The sequence below is a fragment of the Rhipicephalus microplus genome, chromosome 2, assembly GCF_043290135.1.
Source record: "Rhipicephalus microplus isolate Deutch F79 chromosome 2, USDA_Rmic, whole genome shotgun sequence".
Taxonomy (NCBI): domain Eukaryota; kingdom Metazoa; phylum Arthropoda; class Arachnida; order Ixodida; family Ixodidae; genus Rhipicephalus; species Rhipicephalus microplus.
The window spans coordinates 260,217,738-260,243,885 of NC_134701.1; the positions used below are offsets into that span (position 1 = coordinate 260,217,738).

At 44.6% G+C, this 26,148-nt stretch overlaps 1 protein-coding gene across 6 annotated transcripts in view; it reads left to right on the forward strand.

The window, feature by feature from the left end:
- Nucleotides 1-26,148, forward strand: part of LOC119169256 (uncharacterized) — a 69,407-nt gene that overhangs the window by 34,949 nt on the left and 8,310 nt on the right. For 4 of the 6 annotated variants that reach the window (XM_075880540.1, XM_075880533.1, XM_075880546.1 and 1 more), the window contains 6 exons: nucleotides 1,802-2,407; nucleotides 13,319-13,629; nucleotides 18,899-19,118; nucleotides 19,669-19,810; nucleotides 23,360-23,553; nucleotides 25,170-25,476. In XM_075880540.1, the coding sequence (XP_075736655.1) occupies nucleotides 1,802-2,407; nucleotides 13,319-13,629; nucleotides 18,899-19,118; nucleotides 19,669-19,810; nucleotides 23,360-23,553; nucleotides 25,170-25,476 (1,780 nt within the window). The remainder of the gene's footprint in view (nucleotides 1-1,801; nucleotides 2,408-13,318; nucleotides 13,630-18,898; nucleotides 19,119-19,668; nucleotides 19,811-23,359; nucleotides 23,554-25,169; nucleotides 25,477-26,148) is intronic. The other 2 variants (XM_075880555.1, XM_075880559.1) reach the window with 2 other exon arrangements.

A 26,148-nucleotide genomic window follows, 5' to 3' on the forward strand; every position in this document is an offset into this window, starting at 1 on the left:
GTACTCACCGAGTGAGGAAGAAGGGCGGTTGCCTGGGCGTCAGTGTAACCTTCGAAGCGATGGCGGCGTGGCTCCAGCTGTGCGCACTCCGCTTGGAACATGCGATCGCGTTCTCATCAAGAGCACTTTGAGCTTCCTGTTGGAAGAAGTGTCGTCGCTATCGCGTTTGCTACCTCGCCCACAAATTTAAAAGCTTTCTGACGCGAGCTTTCGCCGTTAGTGCCACTATGCGGACTTGCACAAGTTCAGTGGACTTTTGTCTCCGTTGATTTCCCGATCGCGAACCTAAACATCACTTAATGCGAGCAGCTCTTGCATCAGAGCTTGAGTATGATCTTTTCGATGCCTGATCTTCATGTTCTCTCGTACAAAGTTCCCACAACAATATGCCGAACCGTAGACTAAGCCTAATCAGCATTTCTTGCTTTTCGGTAGCGGTTGCGAGTGGTCATTGTTGCGGTTTTGTGCGGAATCGGCATAACTCTTCGCGGAGGCTCTACTTGAAGGAAAGAGGGCATGGGTGGCACGTGTGAATTCGAATGGTGGCTCTAGATTCGATTGCAATGTCTTTGGATACAGGGTGCGAGGCCGTGAAATGCACACTCGCTACCGTTCAGCACACAAAATTTCGGACATGATAATGTGCATAATCTAGGTGACCTGAAATGTAATTGGCGAATTTCCGAGTTCATTCTGTGGGTAACGCAGGTATTTCGATGTTAGTTTTTGGAAATTTGAATGCTTGTAAAGCACATCACATCTCATGCCTCAATTCAGAGACACGCAAGACTGCATGTAGCTCAACATGTTGTGCTCGCGTAGCCTATTAGCCTATGAAGAAGGTTGTTTTGACTGCAGTGTGGATATCGTGACTTCGGTGACCAAGAATATTAGCGGTCTGTGCTGTAGTCAGAAATACAATTTTCTGAAATTTTACCCCGTGTAATAGGCGTGCTCTGAACTTGGTGCTAGATTTTCTGGAAAAAAGGTGTGCCTATTATGCGAGTAAATACGGTATTGGCAGCATTGTGTTTTTTTATGTCAATCGGCAAGGTGACGGAAGTGACGACACTTAGGTGCCACTGCAATGTCTGCAATGAGTCATAGACATGGTGCGGCATGGTCACCTATCAACTGTGCATCTGTTCTCCGCGCTTTTGCTGTTTTCTTACTCCGTGCTAGAGGAACTGGCATGCCTTGCAGGATTTCCAGTTCTTACAAAGTAATATGTCATACGTACAGTACAGTACACACTGCTGGGTTGTTTTGATATTCACTTTTTTGCTTATTAAAATTATTTACAAATTGACTTAGCATTTCAGCTATCAAGCGCTTGAAGAGAGCGTCTCGGGGAGATATTACATGATTAACATGACATGGTAAATAAATCACTGGAGTTGGCCTTGAAAGGTTAATTTCTGTACATTTTGATTTTTCCTTCTTTTGATCTTGATTCTCGAAATTTCTTTTTCTTCATAAAAGTGGCTACTTAAATTTGTACATTTGTGCCACCATTTGCTCTAAAGAAACTTCCACTGCACTCACTCACTTTGAGAGTGTTTCAAGTTGCCTTCCTCAGCCTACTGTCAACAGTGAGAAAGATCTGTTAACAACGAAGTTGGGAAGCTGAGTGATCGATCGCAATCGCTGGTTCATAAAAACTTGCTTGTCATTTGGTTTACGATCACTGTGCTGCACATGTCAGAAAACCAGGTCCACTCTGGATTGCAAGTGTATGTGCACATCTTTGTCATTGTTCTAATCACCCTTGTCTCTCTTGGTTCTCTTTTTCTTTCCGCAGTCTCCGGCAAAGCGTGCAAAGATAGAAGCTGAGGAAGATGCACCTTTCCTGGCAATGACTAGCCGCAGGTTACGTGGTGGCCAGGTGACACAAGATTCTTCCTTGAACAAGGCCGCTGTTGCATCTAAGGAGGGGCCCAAAAAGAAGGAGCCCTCTACCCTTAAGGAGCCCAGTATTCCGAAGGAAAGTTCAAGGAAGAAGGAGTGCGTCTCCAACCCCGTGACGCCCTCAAAGACAACTGGCGCGGTAGCGGCAAAGAAAACTGCTGTGGCGGCCCCTCCGCCTGCCGAGGAGGCGTTGCCTTACGGTGCGTACGAGGACAGCGGCGACTACCCGATCGTGCCAGAGACCCAGTTTACCAGTGAGCAGAAGCGTCTGCTTGAAGCACTTCTCACAAGCACACAGTGCAGTCGGCCACTCCAGGTAGTTGTGCCCGGGGACCCCTGTTTCGTGTGCCCGCAACTGGACCAGCACGATGCCCTTGCGGCTGCGCGAGCGCTTTCGCTAGCTGAAGACGGCACACATCGCAAGACATCGACTACCTCTGGCAAGCCAGGGGCTCCTTCGCATGCCTCTGCTGGGCAGAAAACGGCACAAACGGTGGGGGCAAGTATTTTTTTTAATGTCTCAATCATAACGCTTTCTTGTTGCTGTATTTCGTCGACTATAAGCTGGATAAATATGCAGTCGAGCCCGCTTATAACGAACCTGAGCCTGATGCGGCATCCGTTTGCTGTATCCCGAAGTTTGTAGTAAATGAAACACGGCTTTTGAAAAAAAAGTTGCAAGTGAAAACACAAAATTTTTTGCCCAAATTGTCCGTGAAGCACGTGTTTCGAAGAGCAGAAGCGATAAGGGCGGCCTCGAGTTTATTCCAAACGGCAGTGTGCTCTTCGCCGAGGCCCGTGGCATAAGCTGCATAAGGCATTGGCCCCAAAGTTTCCTCGTTCTCGCAATCTGATTCCTCCAATTCGCTCTTGCCGCGTACTTAATTCACAACGCTCTAATTCGTGCACGGTTCCGCGGTGTCGGCATCATCATCAGCCGTAATAAAACTATCGCAACAGATGTCCCACCCGCTCTGACAGGTCGGAGTCGATGACGCGCTGCCACAAATCGCCGCTGAAGTAGTATTGTTCGGAAACTTCACGCTCGGCATCAGGCCCAACAATTTCGCGCGCATGTAGCCATCGATTCTGTCCACTAAATATTCACCATCTCCACAGCTGAATACCGGGACGCCTGAAGCGGCAAGTTAGCTGCCAGGTGATCAACAGCTATGAGCAAGCGCTCCGCAAGGCGGCACCTAATGTGCAGATTATGCCCAAGCCAAGCGGTCACACTTTCGTCGTTTTGTTGAGTGGCAGGAAAAAACATGCAAGGCCTCCCATCCGCCATCCTGACCACACATGCACCCCGAGAGCGAGCAAGAGGCGCACGCGCAACACACATGCCAGAACGCGTGGTACAGCTCTGGAATCGTTTCTAGTCGGAAAACAAAACTTCTGAATTAGAGTCAGCTTGGCTGGCGACGCGGAGTGATGGAAATGGGCGAAGGAAAGAGGAGAGTGGATTTGTGAGAGAACCGCAATGAGCTGAGACAGAGTGAAGAGAGTGGAGGATACGGCGGGAAGGCGACCTTGAAAACCAAAACGCGTGGGAAGGAGGCAGGTCGAGCAGTTTGCTTGAAAGGTCCGCGAAACATGCAACTCGCGCATTAAAAAAAAAATTGAAAGAATGCCTGCGCGTGCAAAGGTCTTAGCGCATGCGCCTGGATCGGCGCGCACGGCGTTGTTCAAAGAATTGGCAGCCGTGGTCAAAGAATCGGTTTGTTGTGCCGGCGGGTTTGCGTGGCCTCACCGACTTCGATATTTCGCGATTTCTTCCGTGCAAATTAACAGCCGTTTTTACCTTTCCGCACGCGTGCGGAGGGCATGCTGAGGGCATGCTGAGGCGAGTGTGAAGTGAGCGAGAACAGGCCCTAAACACGAAAAAAATCACGAATCATCAGAGAGAGCGGGGTAGCGTGTAATAAGACAAGACGCTGACAATCGGATAGAGATGATGTTGGCAAATGGTCTGGTCACTCCAGGCTGGTGACGTCAATGACAGTACCAGCGATCAAAAACAGGGGAGACGGCCGACCGGCCTTCGGAAGATGGGTGGCAGTGTGAAAACACGGGCCACGTCTGGCGAAATGGCTTTCTTCTTTCGGCAAATTACACTACAAGCTCAAAAATCACTTGTCACAGCCAAGAAGGAATATACGGCTCTGGTCACAGCCATTGGCTGATTTGAGCATGGTGCGCTGCTTGTTGTGACCGAGGCTACCGCAGGAGGCCGCCGCTTGTCCACGAGTATGTGCACAATCGCACTGAAAAGCCGCGTATTCGAAGAAAAAAAAAAAAGAGAGGTGCTCAAGCTCACAAGGTGCGGGTGACGTATTTTTTTTTGCCGTACCATTCCTCCCTGCCTAATTTCCAGCTATTTCGTCGGGACGAGAAGAGAGAATGCAATTGCAACATGCGACAAATTTTTGGAACTCCGCTTGTACCGGACCGATTCTAGAAACTTTGCGGCGGTAAATTTGTGAGGCAACAGGCGTGTTTACTGGCTCCATGGCTACTTAAAAAAGTGTTGCAGGGCCCCTTTAAAGGAACATATTACCCTCAAATCAATTTTTCATTTTATTAAGCTTGTTATGACTGCTTATATGCTCCAAGTATAATAAATTTTAAAACATTAAGTATCTCACAGGTTATCACTCGCATCCTACCGAAGCTACTACTCAATGTTGTTTCGCCTTCCTTTGAACAAAAAAAAAAAAAAAAAATGCCGTTAGCAGAGAGCCCTTATTTCAATTCAAAAGAAATATTGTGCAGGTTAGTTACGTCATGATAAATATTCCTTTTTTTTATATGTCATGCATGCCATCCGAATTCGATTGGAAATTATTCTATCAAAATCACTACTTGCTTCAAATTGGCTTCGAACCTAAAATTCACTATTTGCACAAGCCTAGTGCTAATGTTCAAAGCTAGGGGGGGGGGGGGGGGATTTTCACTTTGAATAGAGGTCCGGCAGAAAAAAAAAATGCTGACCAGGACGTTTGCAAACCCGGTGATCAGAAATCTTTATCACCCAGAGCTTTATGCGTCGTGCTGCAAGTTTTGAGAGGCCAGGGCAACCTTGGAACACATGCTATGGGAGTGTGGCAGAGGTGGTGCTTCAGACGAGGACCCAGCCTTGAACTGAACGCGCTGGGAGAGTGCTCTGCTCAGCCATGCCCTTGAAGACCAACTGTGCGCCTTCCAGCAGGCCGAGGCCGCCGCCTGAGCTCAAGGGCTCGTGGCCGATACCTAGGCGGGGATATCTGCCCAGATCCCTGAATAACTCTCCGGACGTTCTTTTTTTTTTCTTAAATAAAGTTGCATCTCTTTTTCTCTCAAGCATGCATCAAGCTCAAACAATGGTCAAACATTGTGTGACATGTTTTCAGAAATTTGATTATTTTGCTTCAATACAGTGTTGTGAAGTTGTGTCTGGTTGCTGTGAAAAACCAACTCAAAGATTTTGAGATCAGAATTCAGCTCCTTTATGGGTGACCTCATACTGCATCACCTTGACAGATGGTGGAGTAGTGTTTCCTGCATGCGCTATTTCAAGGTAGAAAGTGTGCACAACAGTGGTTCTGCAACTTCAATGTTTCAGTTGAACAGAACAGGTACAGGTGAACTCTGTCTTGATGGCTTTCATTAGATTTTTGGTGAAGCTACTAGCTGCAGAGGGGCTGAGTCCGCACTTTTTTTTTTGTTTTATTGTATTTTTATTGATGCCAGCATGCCCTACGAAAGAAGATTAATATAAAGGCAGAGTTCAGTTTCTTTGATAGTCTAGAAGCAGTCAATGCAGAGGACTGTGTGTTCAGCACACTAGGTTAGATAGCCAGAAAGATATAGTAGTTGACCAGAGTGGTAGCCAAGAGTTGAAAAAATCGCTATATACAGACTAGCCTTGTACATATAGTAAGTTTTGGGTTCAAAGCGAATAGTGATTTGGTAAAATTATTTCAAATCAATTTTGCGTAGTATATACAGTGAAACATTGGTGATACGATCACGACTCCTTCGAATTTAGAGGTGATAAGAATTTTTTTCGTCTCGGCCTGTGGTCCTGACTGGCCCGTAATGTAAGGTACTAGGGCTCTTGAGAACCAATTTTCACCTCTGTGACGTTTCGTACGAATAGAACGCTACCACACAAGTGCTAACAGCTTCTGCCACGGAAGACTCAACAAACACGCTTGGGCATGCACTCAGCGCTGCCAATTCGCCGGAATTACCCTGTCGAAAAATACTTTTTTGCACCGCTGTCAGAATAAACATTCATGATGAATGTTTATTCTTCCAAGATTGTACATGCGAATTTCAAAGACCCTAATGCTCCTTTGTGTGCATTCACATTTGGATTACGAATGGCATTGGCATCGCACTTTTTTTTTTCAGAACACGTCAACCTGCTATAGTGTTAGTATATTCACACGTGCCTGCGACATCGATGCAAATCTTGTGCTCATGCGTCAGACATTCTATGAAAGGTGGACAAGGACTGAAAGAGGAAGTGGACTCCCGTGGCAAAGGAGCTAGGCCTCGCAACGTCATGCAAGACTGTTTGGGACGAGCACACCTGCAAACTCTTTGATTGTTCGGGCATGGCCATAAATCTATCTAAATAATTAATGACATCTGAACCCTGATAGGATGCAAAGCAGCGTTGCACCCGGGTGGTGTATTCGGTTAAATGGCGCTAGCACGGGTGCTGCGGTGAGCGCTAGAAGATAAGTTTGAAACGATGGCTGGCGTAGGTCTTGTTGTTTCTTCAGAGTGGACACGGGCACTGGACCGGAGCTGGCGCGTGTTCCGCCTTGACTACCACGACCTTGTGGTCGGTGAAGTGCACACCGAGATGTTCCTGCAAACATTCGATATCGAAGTTGGCAAAGACCAGATCAATGCATGTTCCTCTAATCGCGGTGGGTAGTTCCCGTTCCTCCGACACGCACTTCAGTGAGTGCACGTCGCGCATGTAATCGACAAGCCATTCTCATCTTTCGCTGACGTCACCGTTGAAGTCTCCCACGACTATAAGAGGCACGCGTCGGCACACCTCGCCGCAATCAATTAGTGTCTCCTCCAGACAGCGCTGAACCTGTTCCTTGGCATGTTGGGAGCAAGGTACAGGGCGACGATCGCGACGTCGCCAACGCACACTGCAACACAGTCAGAGCAGAAGCGTCTTTAAAAGGTTGCAGATCGCTCTTCCAGGCTGCTTCTGGATCGGCCGGCGGAGGGTGCACGACGCTTTCGAGACATTGCCGACAACGGCATTGTCAAAGATTCGTTGGCATTGGCCTTCTGCTGTTCGCTAGGCTTTCTTGGCTCACGTCTCGTCGGTGTTGCCGACAAGTTGAAGACGCTTCCGCTTGGCATCCCTGCTCGCGTCTCGTCGCTGTTACCCGCGCACCGTCTCCATTCTCGAACGCTATCAGCGTGCTTGACTTGCACCTTGTCGCTGTTGTTGGTCTTCCACTGCTGACGGGTGCATTCGGCTTCCCTGGCTTGCGCCTCATCGGTGTTCCGGGTGAGATGTTGCCTTTCGCGAACGTGATAGGCTCTGCTAACCCTTGCAACGTTGGTAACGGCCGGGTTAGGCCGAATCACATCGGCGTATGTTTCAGTGGGCGAAGGAGCTTCACTTTCCGACATCCTCTCCATCACAGATAAACAAGCTGAAAGAGTGTTCACTCGATGTGTGCTCAAATGTTGCGAGCGGTGTAGAGGTTGAAGTGAGAGAGAGGTGACACGTAGAGAGCACGTGGCAGGCAAAAGAGAGAGTGATGTCATCATACACTGTGAGGGAAGGCGTGGCCTACATGGCATCGCTCCAACACCTGCGGCGAAGGAAGAGCGGTGCGGCACTTTGGTCAGAGACAAGGACAGGCTAGTCAAAGAGCTGCTTCGCTCTAAAATAAGAACAATGGACAGTGATTATAAAATTTTCTGTTCTCCATTTATGGTATCGAATGCTTTTATTAAGTCACTTTCGCTGCATCACATTGTTTTCATGCAAAAAAGTGCACAAAAATTACGAAGGGGCTACTAGTTGTCGCAGGTCGCAACACACATGGTTCATTAATTGCACATGGTCACACAGCCTGTATATTTACGATTTGAAGTATTATCGTTGATGTCTAGAAACTTCTCTGTAAATCATTCAGAGCTGTTCGTGACCTTGCTGCAGCCCTAAGAAGTACTAAATGAGCCAGCTATCTTTTATCTCATGCAAATGTTTCATATTTTTTTGGTGATATGAATTATGAATTTTGGATGATACAAATACTGTAAATGACCCCACAAGATTTGTACACCAAATGGCAAGATAGGATACATAGTTTTTAATGAAGTCGGGATTGGGAAATAAGAATGATTAGTTTTAATGACTATTTCATTAAATAGAGGTATGTTATGTCAGGATTTGGCTGTATTGTTTAATGATTGTAAATAATTATTAAGGTTTAATGGCTGAGGATGGATGGATGAATGGAAAGTCTTTTATTGGAAAAGAAAAAGGGTAGGCATAGGACCTCTGTGGGGATAAGCAGGACTTTCTAACTACACTACTAGTTCATGGTGTCATGGGTTTTGCACTTATTGTATTCACCATCACTAGTACTGAGACGATATAGCGTCCGTACTGTGGTTGTCGGACACCCTAAACTAGTCTAATCAGGCTGCTCCGGCTTCCATATTGTGCAAATAATAACTGCGTGTCCGGGATCGTAAGGAGAGCTTCACGATGATTTGTGGATTGCAAAGCTTGTATGGCCATTCGCCCTTTTTCAAATGTGGAACACTGCCACAGTAAGCAGTGAAGGTCTGCGCGGCAGCGCAGCCTGCAGATATTGCACTTCACTGTAGCAATGTCCGGTTGTCGCCATTTTGCTAAAGAGTATGGTGTGTAAGCAGAATTTGCATAGACCTTATTAATGAAGACTTCTTGGGAGCGCAAAAGTGAACATTTGCTTAAAATAGGACTGGTGGGGTAACCTGCGCAATGTGTTTTTTTACTAGCAATGCGCAGGGACGTGCGTACGTAATGCATTGTGGCTACCAAGGGAGCCATTTGACTTAAGAACTCATATGGGCTTATCCCGAGGGGTAGGGGCATAGAAAGATTGGTCGACCCACCTGCGGAAACAGCAGCGGCGTGTGACGCCGTATTGCTCCTGGGCACACCCGTATGCCCCGGCATCCAGATAATTTCTATTGGCCTGTCGGCTTTTTTATGCCTACGAATGATGCTTTGAATAGCAGCAGCTGTAGCATCCTCCGACGCTGGGCAAAGTATTTCCGAGTAGGCAGCGTGTGAGTCTGTAAAGACACGAAGGGATTTCTTTATAGTGTATGGGAGGCTCCTGCAGTTGCTCCTCGTATGGCAAGTAGTTCGGCATGCATAGGGGTACCGCTCGGTAGATGGCATCTGGAGGACCCAGTGTACTTGGTAGTCTGCGCACAGATCCATGCTATACAAGCTTGGCCATCGGAGGTAGCAGCGTCTGTGTATATGTCGATGGTGTCTGAGCTTGCTTCCTTAAGTTGTCGCGTGGCAAGAAACTGGCGAGCAGTATCATTGTGACGAGATATGGGATGATGGAACAGTTGAGAGGCTATCGGAGTTTCCCATGGGGGCAAGGACTGATTAAGAATGGGTGCATCATCATGTCGCTGACAATCCCAGGCCAGAAGGCGACGACCTTGCGGCGCGTTTTTGAGGCGGATGTGGTATCGAGTGTGGGCTTCACGGATGACGTCTCGCAGAGGGGGCAAGCCCCCTGCGCTTTCAAGGACGGATGTTTTAGTGTGTTTAAGGAGCCCGGTGATGGTACGGAGAGTAGCCGGATGAAGGCGTTCCAAATATTGGATGTCAATTGGAGAGAACGTGTATATGAGTGTGCTGCACAAAATCTTTCCAATGGCTGAAGCTCTTGTGAGAGGGCGACGCGTGCACCGCTGTAGTTGTTGGACAGAAGACGTATCATATGTAACGTGGCTGGCCATGCCTGCCGCAGTCCACGTACCCACTTTTGTGGGCTGTTGCAGCTGGCTATTGGTAAAGCCGAAACTTAGTCTGTTTTATTGTATAGTGTGCAATCTAATATGAAGTGAGATGTACATTTTCAGGTTGGTGCGATTCTTGCCGTCTATGCTTATAAGTTCTGTCTTATGTGGAGCCAGCTGTAGACTTACTTCCTTAAGAGTGGACTCTAAACTAAGGAGGGCTGCCTGCAACTAATGGCTGAGGTGTTGCACAATTAAGAAGAAGGACACAGGCAAGATTTTCGGCCATGTCAGCCCCTATTGCTGTGGGGGAAAATGCAAAAAACATTCTCATACTCCTGCACGTTAAGGAACTTTAGGTTGTGAAAATTACATCTTCGTCCCCGCTCATTATGGGGTACCTCATAATTGCGACTTGGTTTTGACAAGCAATACCACAGGTATTTGTTAAATTTAATAATACCAGTGGTGGGAAACCTGTGCCAACCTGCACCAACTCAAAATTACTGTGCCGCACTGCTCCAATAGGCTTTTTTGTCTAATTTGTGCCATTGCTGCGCCACAAGGTGGTTTCGGAATCGAAATGTTGACAGCAGGCATCGTGAGCGGATATTATGTGATGGTCACACTTGCGCTGCTACATTTGCGTGACTGCATTTGTGTACACTTGTATTGCTGCAAAAGCATGGAATTAGCTGATCAATTATTCCGACTTATATGCAAATGGGTCTGTGCCTTTTCTGGTAACCATTTGCAAAGAATGAAGGTGATGTGGCCACTATCTAAAAGCACGCCAGTATGATTTATCGCCAACAAAAAGCCTACATGTGTGGCGTAGAGCCGCTTTTAACCTACGGTGCGCTTTTAATAGGCGGCGACTACCTGAGAGCGCTGAGGCATCGATTGCTTCCACCTCAGTCGTTGTGCGGGACGGTGTTCAGCGTGCACCGCTTTGCAGAAGCGAAAGCAGCTCGCTGTTGCGGAGTGGAGAGTTGTGGATTGTGGCCACTATCCACTGAGACAGCAAATGTGGCGCAAATGGCAACAGCCCTAATGCATCTCCATCCACTGCCAAGACCGCTAGAACATCGCTTGCAGAAAGCTCGCATCATTGCGTCAATGCAATAAGCTTCTCGCCGCTTCTGTGCACGGTCTGAAGCAAAGTGGGTGCAAACGGCTCGGCACGGTGCGCACGCTAAGTAGGCGAAGCGTTCCACGCAACTTGTCAGTAGAGGATTGGCTCCGTGCGACCGTACCATGTCTCAGAAGAGCTATGTCAGTTTTCACTTAGTAGCAGATAGCGGTACACATTTATTGCAGACAGCTGCTTATATCCGTTTCGTTGCTATGTCAGTCACTCCGTTGGCTGCCCCGGACTTCGCAGCAGTTTTGCAATGCTCTTTAATGTCGCCACCGCATGCCTTGGGACGGTCGTGCGAGAACCTCAATAATTTCTGAAAATTAGCAAAAAGAAAGAAATGGCTTCGTGGGGGGCACTTTAGGCAGTGCTTTCTGTGGCATTGTATTCCTTTTTTAACGGTGATGGCGGATGTAGAGAAATGCAAATTGGTACTTAGTCGTACGTGTGCGCATGGGAGGAGGGGGGGGACACGGGGTTAAGGAGTGGCAAAAAGCTAGCTTTGTACATCGACATTATAGGGAGGGGGCGATAGTAGAGATGCAAAATTTCTGGAAATTTTGAGCAGTCGAGAAAAAAAAACGTTTTTCTTTTCGCTTTTTTTTCCTAATATTTTGGGAAAAAATTAAAAAGAACAATCTTTTTTAGCATGTCACAATTGTTTATTGCCATATGGTAATACTTTATTGCCCAGTGTCAAAAGCAGTAACTTTCATTATGTAAATAACAGAAATAAAATGCTCTCTTTCTTTCAAAGAACAAATGCGGCATTTAACAGATCAAAGGCAGCCAGAAGCAACACCGTGAACTCATTTGGCTCTCTTTGAATGGGTGCGGCTTCCTAAAGTTGTTACGGCAGTTAGAACAAAAAACCCATAAATGTCTATTTCTTCGTGACTTCGACTATGGAAACATTGATCAAGATGATAAAAACATGAAGTTCAAACTCATATTCAGAGCTAGTATCACTGGCTTCGTCTGTAGCTTTCTTCATCGTGTTAAGACGTCGCATTGGTAAAAGTGTAGCTGCTGTTGCAGTGCTTACAGACAGAGAGTCCCCGTTTCCTGCCACCAATCTCCTCGACCGTGAAGTGCATCCGCACGTCATGAATTAGTCCAACCATTGCAGAATCTGCTTGCACACTGCTTTACAAGCAGACTTCTGCCGCAGGTCACAGAAGTGTACGAGGGAAAGTAAAAACTGAACAATAATGGGTACAAAAACACCAGGAACCACCCCCACCATCACCACACCAAACCGCACCCGAACGACGAAGCTATACTATGTAGTATAGAGTCAAGCTAAGCTGATGCTGGAGGAGCTGACTTCATCTGATGCCGATGCAAGTGGTCAGCCGTCATTTGGTGTTTTCGTATCATGTGCGATTTTTTGGTTTCACGTTCAGCGCTGTGTTGCCTAACCCTTATTTTTGTACGTTTTACCCCACAGAAAATTCAGCCAATTTCTCCTACTGCGCTCATTAAAACCAAAAAGAACCTATTTTTTTCCAAAGTTATCCCGTTTTTTTTTTTTTCCGCACTTCGTATCTCTAGGGGAGAGGGAGGCGCAGATGCAGTCAGCCCCCTACATCCCCCCTTCCCGTTGAAGACGAACTCTGCGCACGCTTTCGTACTTGGCTGTTTATGCATGCTGCGTTTAGTGCATAGTTAGCCGCACTTCCGGCAGGTTGTAGCCATGTGTGTTTTAATGCGGTTTTTACTGTAACGAGCTTTGAATGTGTCTTTGCATGTGTTTGTGTGTGTGTGTGTGTGCGTGTGCACACTGCTAGCTTGTTGGTGCAATATTGTTCACCATCAAATGGCACTGCTTCTGTACATAATCCTACTTTTGTTTATCTTTTTGTGCTTATTTTGTGGGCTTGCTGCTTCAGTATATATGATTATGTAAACTGAGGGAATATTTATGCATTTATTTATTACATAGAAAACACAGACAGAGGAAATAGGGAGGGAACAGGCTGAAAAGTGCCACCTATAGGGGCACAAAGACTGCCTGCTCTTTCGAGAAGGGGAGCCATAGAGGAAATAAGAAAGAAGGAGAGAGAAGAGGAAAGTTAAAAAAAAAAACAATATACCAAATTAAAGCTAAACTTTCTTTCTTTGTGTGTGTCATGGAAAACCTGCGCATGCTCCAAACTTAGAGGTAGCTGCTACAAAAGCAGATTTTACTAATGGCTGCTTAATAAATGCTGGACGGCATTGCCACCACTGTGGTATTCACTGTAATGTCTTGCCTTGCAGCATGCAGCCAGTGCACCGAAGGGAGCAAATGTGGTAAAGAAGGGCAGACCACCGTCTAAGGAAGCGGTGACAAAGAAGAGCACTGTGGATGTGTCCAAGACAACTTGCAAGCCCAAAGTGAAGGCGCTCTCTGTTCCTGCGATACCAACTTCACCGCCTGAGTCGACACAAAGCACCCGCAGCCGTCGGCCGATCCGGCTTCCTGCTCGCTTCCAAGACTCTGCTTTGTACTTCTCCCCCAACGGAGACCTGTTTGACGTTCCATTGTCGCCCACGTCAGCTCGACAGCGGGGACGCATGATTGTTGCTGGGTAGGTGTTTGCTCAGGGATTTCTTTGGACGGGGTTCAGAAGCCATGGTGTTCCAAGAAATGTGCCCCAGGGAACTGTGATACTTGCTTGCTACAATGGGCATCACATTTTCTGTGGCAGCAGACATCTTATGATGACTAGGGGCTTTATAGCAGCAGTTATGAAAATTGAAATAGTGAAACGGCTACTAAACAGGCTTGGATAGGTTTGTTTGTTTTACTCCTCCCAGATACACTTGCTAATTTGTTCAGTAGGCTGTGGGAATCACATGTTAGAGACTTATAACCTCACTGTGTATAAGGCTGACACTCCAATAAAAGAAAAAAAAAATCCCGTGCCCCCTCTCCTGTGCCTGTCAGCCCTTTTTGCCCGCACAGCGACTACTGACATTGCCAGTGGGTCATTACACTTTGAAACAGTGCCTTAGCCCTTTGGTGATACAGTTTTTCCGCAAAGTCCCCGTTTTCATTTTCTTGTGCTGCCTTCTGCCATCTTAATGAGAACAGACACAAATAGAACTAACTTAACTTTCTTGTCTGTTAGTTGTCATTAATGTTGTGCTTAAAACAAAAAAAAAATCATCCCTTCAAATTTTTTGTTCTTTTCTTCTGTTATATTGATAGACCCATACTGGCAGAAGCGGTGTCACCAGAATGAAAGCCTTCGAGGTTAACAGCTGTCTCACGCCTTGACCACAAGGAGAAGGGCACATGCGTCGTGCCATATTTGTTTACGTCGCCAGTGCTTGCACCCTTGCACCGCGCTTCTTCCCCACACTGCCCTGACACGAGTGACATGTAGAAGAAGACTTGCTCCATCGTTGGTTGCGTGCCGATGACATAATCGCTCTTGTGTCATGTTATGTTGCCAAAGGTGGCTTGATTACAACAAAAAGCTACTCCTAGCCCTCCTCACCGCCGAGGAGGGCGGGAAGGTCAAGCGAGAAATCTTAACTACCCGAAGCAGGTTGTTAGGAGATATAGCTTCCTTACTCAGGTTAGGAGATATAGCTTCCTTATCGCAGCACTGGTTTGTAAGATTCTTGCAGTGGAATATTCACATCATACAAGTGAGCAGTTATCTTTTTATCACAAGTTTTGGATGTAGAGGCTGCTTACTTGCCCTTTAACTTTTCATTTACGGTTGACAGCAGGTTGGCCCAAGTGGTAAAGGTGAAGTCCTTTGAGTGAAGAACCAATTGCCACTTTGAGATTTCCAAAAAAGTGGCAGTTGGTAATTTTTGTAGAATGATGAAAGCTGAAGTTTTACTGCTGAAAGCAACAGGAAAGCACCACAGAGCACAACTGCCGCACTGTTTAAGATGCCCAGAATCGGTACACGTCATCAATAAAAACCGTATTTTAAGCAAATGCTTATTGTTCATTGCGTTCCTATCGCACCAGTTCGATATATGAGCATGAATGACGGGCTAAAAAAGTCTTTTAGAGAATTTTCATAGGGTCCATAAATGCTTATGTTTGGTGTTAGTGCCTAAACACCTATACATGCCTATTTTCAAAATTGGCTCTTATATGAATCAAGTCCTTTAGCTGATGCACCAGATGGGATATGCCACTGTGCTGACATGGTTTAAGTGGTTGGTAAATGCAGCAGGGAAACAGCGAATGAAGATCTTAACGAAGAAAAATGTGATATGCACATAGATTTTGTTTCGTTGGTCATTTACTTCTTGAAGAGGCCCTCCAACACTATTTCAGCCCCCATTTTTTACTTTCAGGTTATGTACGCTAATAGATGGAAAAATCAATGCCGCATAAACGGTAGAGATGGGGGCACACAGTGTAAAGTTATTCAGCCTAGGAAGTTCATAATACAAGAAATAAAATGCAAACCCTCAACCTGACTTTCATGGGCCACATGACCACATTCCACTCGCCACTTAAGATGCCAAGCGCCGCTAATGAAATGAGCTGCAAATTACTGCCAAAGAAAAGCTTGCACATCATTGTTGCCTGTTGCATCCGCTGTGGCAACAACGCCGTGGCGTCAGTAACAAACAATGTGGCACTGCACACACCTCACCTTGAGAGAAAGAGTGAGACCAATAACGGTGCGTTGAGGGGACAGAATTTCACCCTTTGAATGTCGTCACCAGCAGGAGCACATGATATGAGGTTGCTGAGGAAGGTACTTAGGAAAAAAGAAAAACCTTCGGGTAATGACTAGTGCGGTGTGTGCGTTTTTATGCTCGAAGGTCACCGTGCTTTCAAGTCTCTCTTCCCTCTCTGTGTTCTTTAATGACACTATCTGTTGCATCCAGTAGGAAAAGTACAGCAAACAAAGATTCCTCGAACTCAAAGGGGGGGATACTGCATGTGCAATGCTTGGCAGCTCATAAATGTACACAAGCAAGAGAAGCGTATGAACATCCGACCTACACAAGCAGGAAGCCAGACGATCGATTGCAGCCAGTGCTGCTATAGTGTTTTGCAGTCTACTGGGTCCTATATAGCTTTACATGAATAAAACTGAAGAACATTGTAATTGGTGGGTGCCATTGACTTAGCATATGAGTTTTCATAAAATTTCATCGAGCCAATGCCACGACAATACGGAAAGTACATTTTGAAGTTTCTTACGTCACACGCAAAGATCTTGGCACGAAATTTCAAAATGAAACTCCAACATTGATACTTTTTGCTAATAATAGACTTATGATAGTGGAACATGTGACATTAGAGTTCTGAGAGTGCATTTTGTAAATCTAAACCAAGTCATTGTTCCTCTTTAGTGTCCCTTTAATTGTTTGCCGACAAAAGATTGCCTCTGGTCTTTTAGCAGTCTGGCTATGTGATCCTGTGCTGATTTTTCAGTCACGCCAAAAAGAGAGACCCAGGAGTGTGTTTTTTCGACAGTGGACACTTGACTCATCATGCTTGAGCGTAGAAGGATAGCGTATTTTATGAACCATGTAGGACAAAAGGCAAATTGCACGGCTATGCTCAACTGTTCGCACCTTTGTGCAGTCATAAACAAGAACATTTTTTTGCATTCCTGTCGTAGATGGTCGCGCGAATATCATTGTTTTCAAATTGGTTACATTTAGGTGAAAATGTATTATGCCCGCATTCACGACGACGGAGGATTATAATGCATATTGCCTGCCTATTTTTGGTGCCTAAAAGACTTTTTTTTTTTTAAGCCTAGAAACCTGGATCTAGCCATTGAACATGGATTTATTTCACATGTGGGGAGGCTGGGCTAGCCGTGGCAATAAGCGTGGTGCACGTAGGTTAATGAAGGCAGAGTACTGATACCACTGCTGTTGTCATTGGAAACAGTGACATAATTTGGGCATCCCTGGAAAATGTGAAAGTTACGCTCTTCAGCATTTGCCAGCGCACTGCTACCAGCTGTGTAAAATTATGTGGGTGTCCTGCAATTCACTTGAACTCACTTGAATTCACTTGAATCACTTGAATCAGACCACTTGAATCAGACCAATTCACTTGAATCAGACCAATGCATAGCGATGACAGGAATTTGTGATGCCATTCCAAGGCTTGGTCGATTTATAGGACATCTGCACATGTGATGTTGCAAAGTGAAGTGTGGCTACTGTGAGCAGAGGTTCCGTAAATCAGGTTATTACATTACTTCCATGAAATTTTAGACTGAAACTCCTTTTCTCTTTCTCTCTCTCTTTTTTGTGTCCGGTATAATGGCTGTGTTGTGCATTGATTGGATTAAAAGTAAGATCAATATCTATTTGATTAACATTGGTATGCACCACTATGGGCAACTCCCATGGTTTCGGTGACAGTCCATCGCAACAGAAAGGGCTCAATAACTTCTCAGTACCACAGTGTGTTGTACCAGCGCCTCCTCTATTTTTTCAATGCCAGCCAGTTGTGCCCGATGCTGCCGGTAACCACCCTCTCCTCTGCTCATGTTCAACTGCTCATGTTCATGATGTTGGCGGTCACGCTGGCTGTGTAAAAGATACGATGTTTTGAGATAGCTTGTCGTTCGTGGCTCAGAGTGGGCAATCAATGAGAAAGCGTCACTGCAACGCTACTGCCTACTCTGGCTTTAAGAGCGGTGTGAAATGGCAGCAGCATTGCTTCAAGCCACAAAGAAAAAGAATGAAGGAACAAATCTGACAGACGTGTGATATTGTAGTGGGAACCAAGTCTGCCGCATCCACAACACACGAAAGCGCACAAACACACGTGTGACGTAAGCAATACTACCCGCCATGCAGCGTCGCATCACGACCACTCTTTGAACTAAAACAGACGCGCACGTTTGCACTGGCATTGAAAGAAATAAAGAAAGCGTTGGTTGTACCTTTCTGCTTTACGTGTGATCTGCAGAAGCTGTAAACAAGACTACGCCTGGACAGCATAAAGTTGTGGTTGGTGGACAAAATTATTATTATTATTTTTTACTTTAAGGAATTGGTCCTTTTAGTACTGCCATGTTATTAGAACAGTCTTGTGTCACTTTTTTCTGTAAAATAAATAATCTTTTAGTAGCCGTAGTACCTGGAATATAAGGTTGAATTTCAATTTGGTAAAGTTTCGACTAAACCAAGTGCTTTGTTCTGTCGAGGAGTTGAATCTCGATTATAAGGCCATTTGCTTTTGCATCACGTACTGTGCAGAATCGATGCTGTTTGTGAATCATTTTTACTTGCTGCTTTGAAACTTGAACATTGTTGTTGAGTACTATATGCTTGTTAAATAGCCTATGATTTAGTAGTGAATCCTTCAGTGACCCGCATTTTTACTTTGACTGGATTCACATAGGATGTTGAATTTATCACTACCTTTTGTCTGCTCTGATTCCACATCATAGCTTCATTTTGTTGTGCTGATAATCCAGTAAAACCATGGTCCCCTTGTTTTTTTTAGTTTATTTTGACTAGGTAAATCAACTGGGACTGCCATAAAGAAAACTGTGAGACAAGCTTGCGTTCATTCAGCAGCTTGCCTATCCAATAGATAAGAAATACATATGGTGATTTCTTTCAAAACTTTTTTTGATAAGGTCACTGTGTAAAAAAGCTGCATTTTGTTCAAAGATGCAGGCCGGTCGAATGCAATCTTGTGGCATATTTTTAGTGAAAGCAAAGCACTGATGTATGCAAAAGGTTGCTAGAATACAGGTGGAGGTAATTGTAGTTCACTGCGCGGCCTAGTTGGCAACACTGCCAGTAATATTGATGTGTTGCACTAGAAATGTGGGTCTACAGGTGCTGTTGCTGGCAGGGTTGTGCTGAAGCTGTTTTCATAACTTGGCGCAGTAGCTCGAAGGTTGCCCAGCCACAACCACCCCTCCCTCCGCCAGCCCCAGCAGCACCCGTCCAGTCTGATACAGTGCTGTTGTCTTCATCTTCATCTTCGTGTGCTTCATCACCATGTTCATCACGATTGTCATCACGCTCATCATCTCCTTGTGGCAGCTGGTGTGAGGTTGCCACAGCTTCGCAGGCCTCCAGCAAAATGAATGATGAAGGCACAAAGGTGAGAGCACATTGCTGGCTTTAAGTTTATACACTCTTAATAGTGACAGATGCCCATAATGGATAATGAACTGGTTAGCTTGCATGTGCGACTGTTTTATAATATCAATACTACTAAATATTGCTGATTACAGCAAGCTAAAGATGTATAGTAAATCCCTGCCCACACTGTTAGAAGTGATAACAACCTAATGGTAACAATTTGCTAAATTTACCTGTTCCCATGTGAATAAAGTAGTATGCAGTATACAACGAATCAAGTTAATCATTTCAGAATGAATGAAACTTCAGACTCAGGCAAGCACAGAAAGCTTTGGAAAGTTACTGGAAGATCTTGAAAGCTCCTCACCAAAGACAGAATTTAAACCTACCAGCAATGCCCTATAAAAACTTTGTGGTGTAGTCAACAATGCCATGTGTGTTTGTGTCATGCACACGTGTGTGCGTGTGTGTGAGTGCATTGCAGTGTGCGTGTTTTGATCCTTGTATTTCAGCTAATGTTTCTGCCCTCTCTGATTTGATGCTGAAAACGGGTGCCTTGCTTTGTGCAGACATTCTCTATCAATGGTAGCCGGACTCTGAAGCATCTGGCACGCTTAAAGACAGATGTCTTCATCAACTTACATTCCATCAATGACTCGCAGGCTTCCTCAACTCCTGAAGGCTCTGTTGATAACATTGATGATTTTTCAGGTGAGTAGCCTTTATAGTTGGGCAAGTTGGTGTGGGTTTATAGTCAAAAATGGTGCAAGAACACGAGACACAAACGAAGAATACGCAATTGTTTTTTTTTTTTCTCAATAGTTTTCGGTTACTGTGGTTGTGATTGAGTTTGATGCCTTGTCTGTTCTCCTGAAATGCGCAGTGAGTGAAATACTTCTGCGCATGACCTACAAGAGTGTTTGCCACATTTACTTGAATCTAGGCTGACCCCGATTCTAAGCTGACCCCCAAAAGTCTGAAGCTCGGCAAAAAAAAATTTCCTCGAATGTATGCTGAAAAGAAAACAGCAATGACAGCTTTCACAAAGAGAAAAAATTTATTGAAAATGAAGATGAAAAAAATTAATTAGTTCACGATGCAATAAAACAACTCTAGAAACATACAGCCGCTACTCCTGTTGCGTGTGTTTCATGATCTTAGTTTGTTTCACGCTGCTTCTAGTTTTTTTTTTTTCATCATAAAGATGCCATGCTCATTCACAGTCGTCGTCGCTGCTTCCCTTGTAGATGACTTCTTTGTCACTGTCTTCATGCAGTGAGCAATCCTTGGTGCCATAAAGCGCACTGAATATGCCGCACTTCTTGAAAGCGCGCACAATCAATGTTCCCAGGTTGTTTTTCCACGCTGCAGCCTCTCCAGCTGCGCACATTTTTTTCGTCTATTCCAAAGTCCCACTTGGCTTGAATGTTGGACGTCAACTCCGCGACTAAGACAACTTTCTTTTTCTAAGCGCCACTATAATAACACTGCTTGTTTGGTGCCAATGAGCTACACCACACACAGACCACTGGAAGCGCGACTCGAAATGACAAATGGCTCGCCTCAACTAGAGTACCTCAACTTTCACCACAAAGATCAAAATGGTGGGCTCAAGTGTGTATTTAAGCCAGTTGTTGGCTTGGCTACTAATGGCTGTAATACTATCCAGGTGGCGCTAGTTATTCACCTCTTTTCTCACTTAAAAATAGCGTGTTTTTCAAAATCCTCGAATCTAAGCTGACTTTAGTTTGATGCAAAAACATTTGAAATATAACTTCCCGATATAAAATTCGAATAAATATAGTACTATGCTTAGTACTATACAACTTAGTTGTGAGTTGGCCCTCTTACTGTGTCTTCTTCATTTTTTGCCACATAGTTCAATTAATGGTGCGCCAACTGGCCCAACATAGCATATTGTTAATACACATGTTCGCTGGAATAGATCCTGCAGACTAGTTCAGTAGCAAAATTTTGTGTCATTACAAGGCTTGTGCTATAGCGAATTTCAGGTGCAAAGCAAATTTGAAGCAATTAGTAATTCTGGTAAATTAACTTTTAATCGAATTTAAGTAGTAGATATGACGTATTTAAGAATAAATGGGCATAATTGTCATGACCCAACCAACCTGCACAGTACTTTTCAAAAAATAAATAAGGCCTGTGCAAATGCCATTCCGTTTGGTTCAAAGGAAGTGGAAACAACATTGAATAGTAGCAAGATTTGACTTGCTGCAGAACGCAAGTGATAACCTGTAAATTATGTTACTTCTTAATGTTTACAGCGTATAGCAGGTATAACAGGCTTTTAAACTTAGAAAATTATCAATCAATGCGAAGGTAATATGCTGTTTAACTTTGAAGTGGGGCTTCGTGGCAGTGCGGATTTCTTCTACATGTTTTCATGGCTTAGCATCTCTTTACTGCAGTGAAGCTATCTTTGCAATGCGGAGTGATATACAATTAATTGATGCCTTCACAGCTTGTCACCACTCTACTGCAGTGAAATCACCTTTGCAGGGGTAACATGCGAATTAATTTGTTTGATTTGATTACTTCATAATTTCAACAATTTAAATTTGAATCAAAGCAAAATTGAGTACATTAATATTCGTTTGAATATTCGCACAAGCCTAGCAATTATCCCTTAAAGGGCCAAACCCACAGCTTGCAGCCCAAAATATAGAAAAGAGGTGCAATCATACCATTTTCATGCATTATTACATGGTGAGGGGTGAAATTAGTTTTCACGACCAGCTTCTTTGGATAGTATTTGATGGTGCTGTAATATTTAAAACTAGTTGATGAGTGCTTTAAAATAACGGGAACATCATGTAAGATTAACCATAGCGTAAGGTCGAAATTTTTGAAGCCCTCCAATACGGCACGGCGTCTCTCATAATCATATGGTGGTTTTGGGACGTTAAACCTCACATATCAATCAATCATATTATTAGTGACAGCAAAAGTAAAGTCAAATGTCCAAGTGCAAGATGTACGTGAATGAATGAATGAACTGATCCATTCATTCATCATTTATTCATTGGGAAAAGGATAGTACACCTTTATGGTGATAAAAAGTTGCACTGATTTCTTACTCTTAGCAAAAAAAAAAATGCTGAATGCCTCTTCAATATCATCATAGGAGAGGTGGCCCTTTAAATTATTGAAATTGTTAAGGTTGATCCTATGGAGAGACATACATACCTGCCAACTCTTCCCATTTTCTCGTAAAATGTACGAATTTCGATCGCACTTACGATTTTACGAATGTGCCGGAAGTTTTACGAAACATATTTCATTTTTGGTATAAAAAATGAAATATGAAAAACAAAATGAAAAACAAAAACGCCGTTGTGCTATATTCCGCCACCAGGAGAGAACAATACGTATTGGTGTTATCATCATCATCACATATCTGCCAAGTCTCCTGCATTGTCCGGGACACTCTTGGATTTCGACCGTTTCTTCCGTTTGTACGGTTGCCATGAAAATCTCCTGGAAATCTAAATTTGTGTACGAGATCAGACCGCATTGACAAAAATGCAAGTCAGTCCGTCCCAGGCTTTTTGCAAGCCCACCGCGTTTTATTATAAACGAATTCGAGATGCATTCATCTAAACGCACAGTCTCAGTGATCTGAAACCGCAGCAGATACAAATTCATCAAAATTCCCCAGCGAAATTTATGTGTCCATTAGGCCAAAATTCGAATGTTCCGAACACTTTTCCTAATCGCGGCATGTTATATGAACTTCAGTACCGAAGCCGTCGAACTAAGGCCGATAGAGAGCAGTGCTCCAAGCACCGGCACCATGTTTGCTTATTCGCTTGCCATTGAGATTGAGTCAGCTGGGAAAAAAATGTTCTTGTTTGAAACATTGCTGGTAACACACAGAAGTAACATTGTGAAGCCCACTCAATCCCACGGTAACCGACTGCTACCAACCATATGACAAGCTAAGTCAAGTTGCTAAGCTTGATGGCCTTCATTGTAGTTAGTCATGTGTCGTCTATGCATTTGGCGTTTGCTCTTGTGCATAAAATAGCTGCGCAAGCCCGGCAACTTCCTTCACTTCCATATTGAGGTTGCGTCACTCAGCCCAGACAGTGTGAGCTCCACGTGTTGTGCGTCTGTTGACAAAGGGGATGACGAACACTCTCTCATGCGGCTATTGGAGTGTGGCCCATCATTTTTCAAGATGACAGGAAACACATTTTGTGATTGCGTTGACCGCACTGGCGCCATTTTTCATTGCAGACTCTGATGAGGAGGAGTTGTCTGTGGGCGATGAGTCGTGCACCAAGGACAGTGAGGGAAACCCATTGAAGAAGAAGGCATGCAGGGAACGAATTAGACGCCAGCAGATGCATAACCTGTTAATGGAGCTTCAAAATGTGGTCTACAGAACGCCCACCACCAAGCCTGTCTCTAAGGTGGCCGTCTTGTCGCAGGTGAGATAAAAGCATGGGCTGTTGTACTTATGTGGAGTCTGTAATCTGTGGCAATGCATCAGAAGTGTGCCTCGGGTAAAGCCATATTCACATGTACCCGTTAAATGCCTTATCTGACACTTTTCACCCGACTTGTTACTTTTGTCTGCCTTTTTTTTGTATTTTGATGTGTGTTACACTGTCAAAAAAAACTTGCTTTTCTTTGAAGCTATGGCAGTTTCTGGTTAACTCTTTAATTTGGAAAATATGAATGGATGAATAAATAGTTTTTGTGTGCTATCAATCAAACGTGCATCAAAAGAAGTTTCAGAAACTTTGAAAGATACATGAGTAAAATAAACAACATCAACAATTTCGTTGGTTGATCTTCCAGAATAGGGGGCAGAAAGCCGGTCGACTGACACTGTTCATCAAGCTTTACATTTGGTGAAAACTGCTCAAAACACTTCTTTCCATTTTTTAAGCACACTGCTTGGTAGCTGACGTCCTCGACCATGTAACCCTTGAAGTAATTACCGGGAAACTAATTAAGCATAAATTTAACGTGGAGGGACTAAATCAAAAGTTCGTGCTGTATGCCTGACATTTTTTAGGTCCACAATATTGTTGCAAGTTCAAGAAACAACAGTTTCTACTTCAACAAAGCAACAAAAGGGGCTTTTTGTGCAGTTTAGATTTGTGTTCACTGTGTTGAGTTGGGAAGCACACAAAACACACGGCAGAGACCTGTCTGCCTGCTGTCTTTATTCTGGAACATATGGAAGAAGGAACTGATGCACAAATACAGCATACTGTGTTTCTGGTGTATAAATTTCACATTTGGGGTTTATGTAGTCCCTACTTATGCAACTTTTACGGGGGGAAATATGGCACACTATGTCTATGAGGTGCACCACATTGCAACCTGGTCAGCATCATGTCATTCATGTTTTTTGGCACCTGCACAAACAGATGTAATCCAGCGAGAAAGGTTCAATGTGTTCAAAGTCTTTTTTCTTCGCTCTCTCTTTCTCTCGAAATGATGGTTGCAGTATTATTGGTTGAGCTGATTGATGTTGGATCATTGCCTTTTTTGTGTGTGTTTTTGTCTCTGAAGCACAAAAATTCAATGAAGAGGCAGAAACAAAGAGGCGCTGTCTTTTTGTTTCTGTCTCACTCTGGCTGGGAGGTTTTTTAAATGGTAAGTAAAAATGATGCCTTCCCTTAATAATTTCTTAAAATTGTCCACGTTACAGCACACTTGTGTACGAGCTGTCTTGTTTGCCCCTTCCCCAAACTCGGGGACCATTTACAGCTGTTGGGATGTGCACAGACAGAAGCGTTCCATTTCCGGCTTGATTAATGAGCCCAAAATCTTTCCAGCCGGAAAGACTTTACACTTAAATAATTCAGCTCGAAGCGAATGCATATCCAGCTGGAACTTTATCATCAGTTACTGGCTAAGCTTTGCCCATATTACGGCTGGATATTCATCGACTTAAAGCCGAATTGTAAAACTGTAAATCTTTCCAGCTGGAAAGGTTCAATAGTCCAGCTGGAAATGTAACTTTTTTTCGTCTTGGCTTGCATTGTGGGTCACAAATCTGAATTGTGGCCACCCTGTTTGGAAATTACAGGCTAACCAGTATCTCCGCTGCCTGGAAGTTTTATCGTCCCACCTGCTTAAGGAGAAGCGTTGGCTGAAGCGACGTCAGGCTGCCCTTAAGCTCTGCTTGCAGGCCAGCTGCCAGGGCACGCAGGTACAACGACTGCCCCAGGCCGAGCCCAAGCCCCCACCGGTGCCTGCTTCTGTTTTGGAAGTGTGCGACCTGAGTGATTGCACTGTGCCTCCTGTCCGGGAAGCTAGTGATGAACTGCTCAATGGCAGCAGCGACACAAATTCACCTTCTGCACTGCCAATAGGGAAAAGCAAGAGGAATGGAGGTAAGTACAAGTGATTCTTGCATTCTGTAGTGGCTGGAGAATTCCACTGCTGAGCATGAAGTTGTGCAGTTGACTGGCTCATTTCACCGTAAACCCTTTCACTGCATCATAATAAGAAGGGCTACCTTTAGTTCATTATTTAAAGAAATACTGACTTGAATTTAAGAAATTTTTATATTGTCGCCCTTAATAAATGTACTAGTGCCAGGAGCACTAAAAAGTGTATTGTGGTTGTTCAAAACAAACGGGTGCAACAGCTGCTCCAATTGCGCTGATTTGATACAAATCCCCATTTTTGTGTCGAGCTGCGCCAAAACCATGAAGTGTGCTGAAATTGCACTCCACTGCGCCGAAATGGCCATCCTGCCTCAAATTGGCATCATCAGTCAGTTCAAGCGTGCGGACCATAACCCTAAACCACGGTGTGCCCTGACCTTATTAGATCAAGGCACTCGCGAGGCGCAGGTCGACCAGGTCCACTTACCGCAACGGATACTAATCGGTGGGATGATGCAACTTCAAGGTAAAAATGCATTGCTGTAGCAAGCAACACTTCGCCGGAAACATGAATTTTTTTGTCAGCAAACGCGGCGACAGCATTTAGAAAGTAAAGCTGGAAGTGTGTGCCGCCTTTTCCGCACGCGAACAAACTTGACATGCTGCAAACGCTGG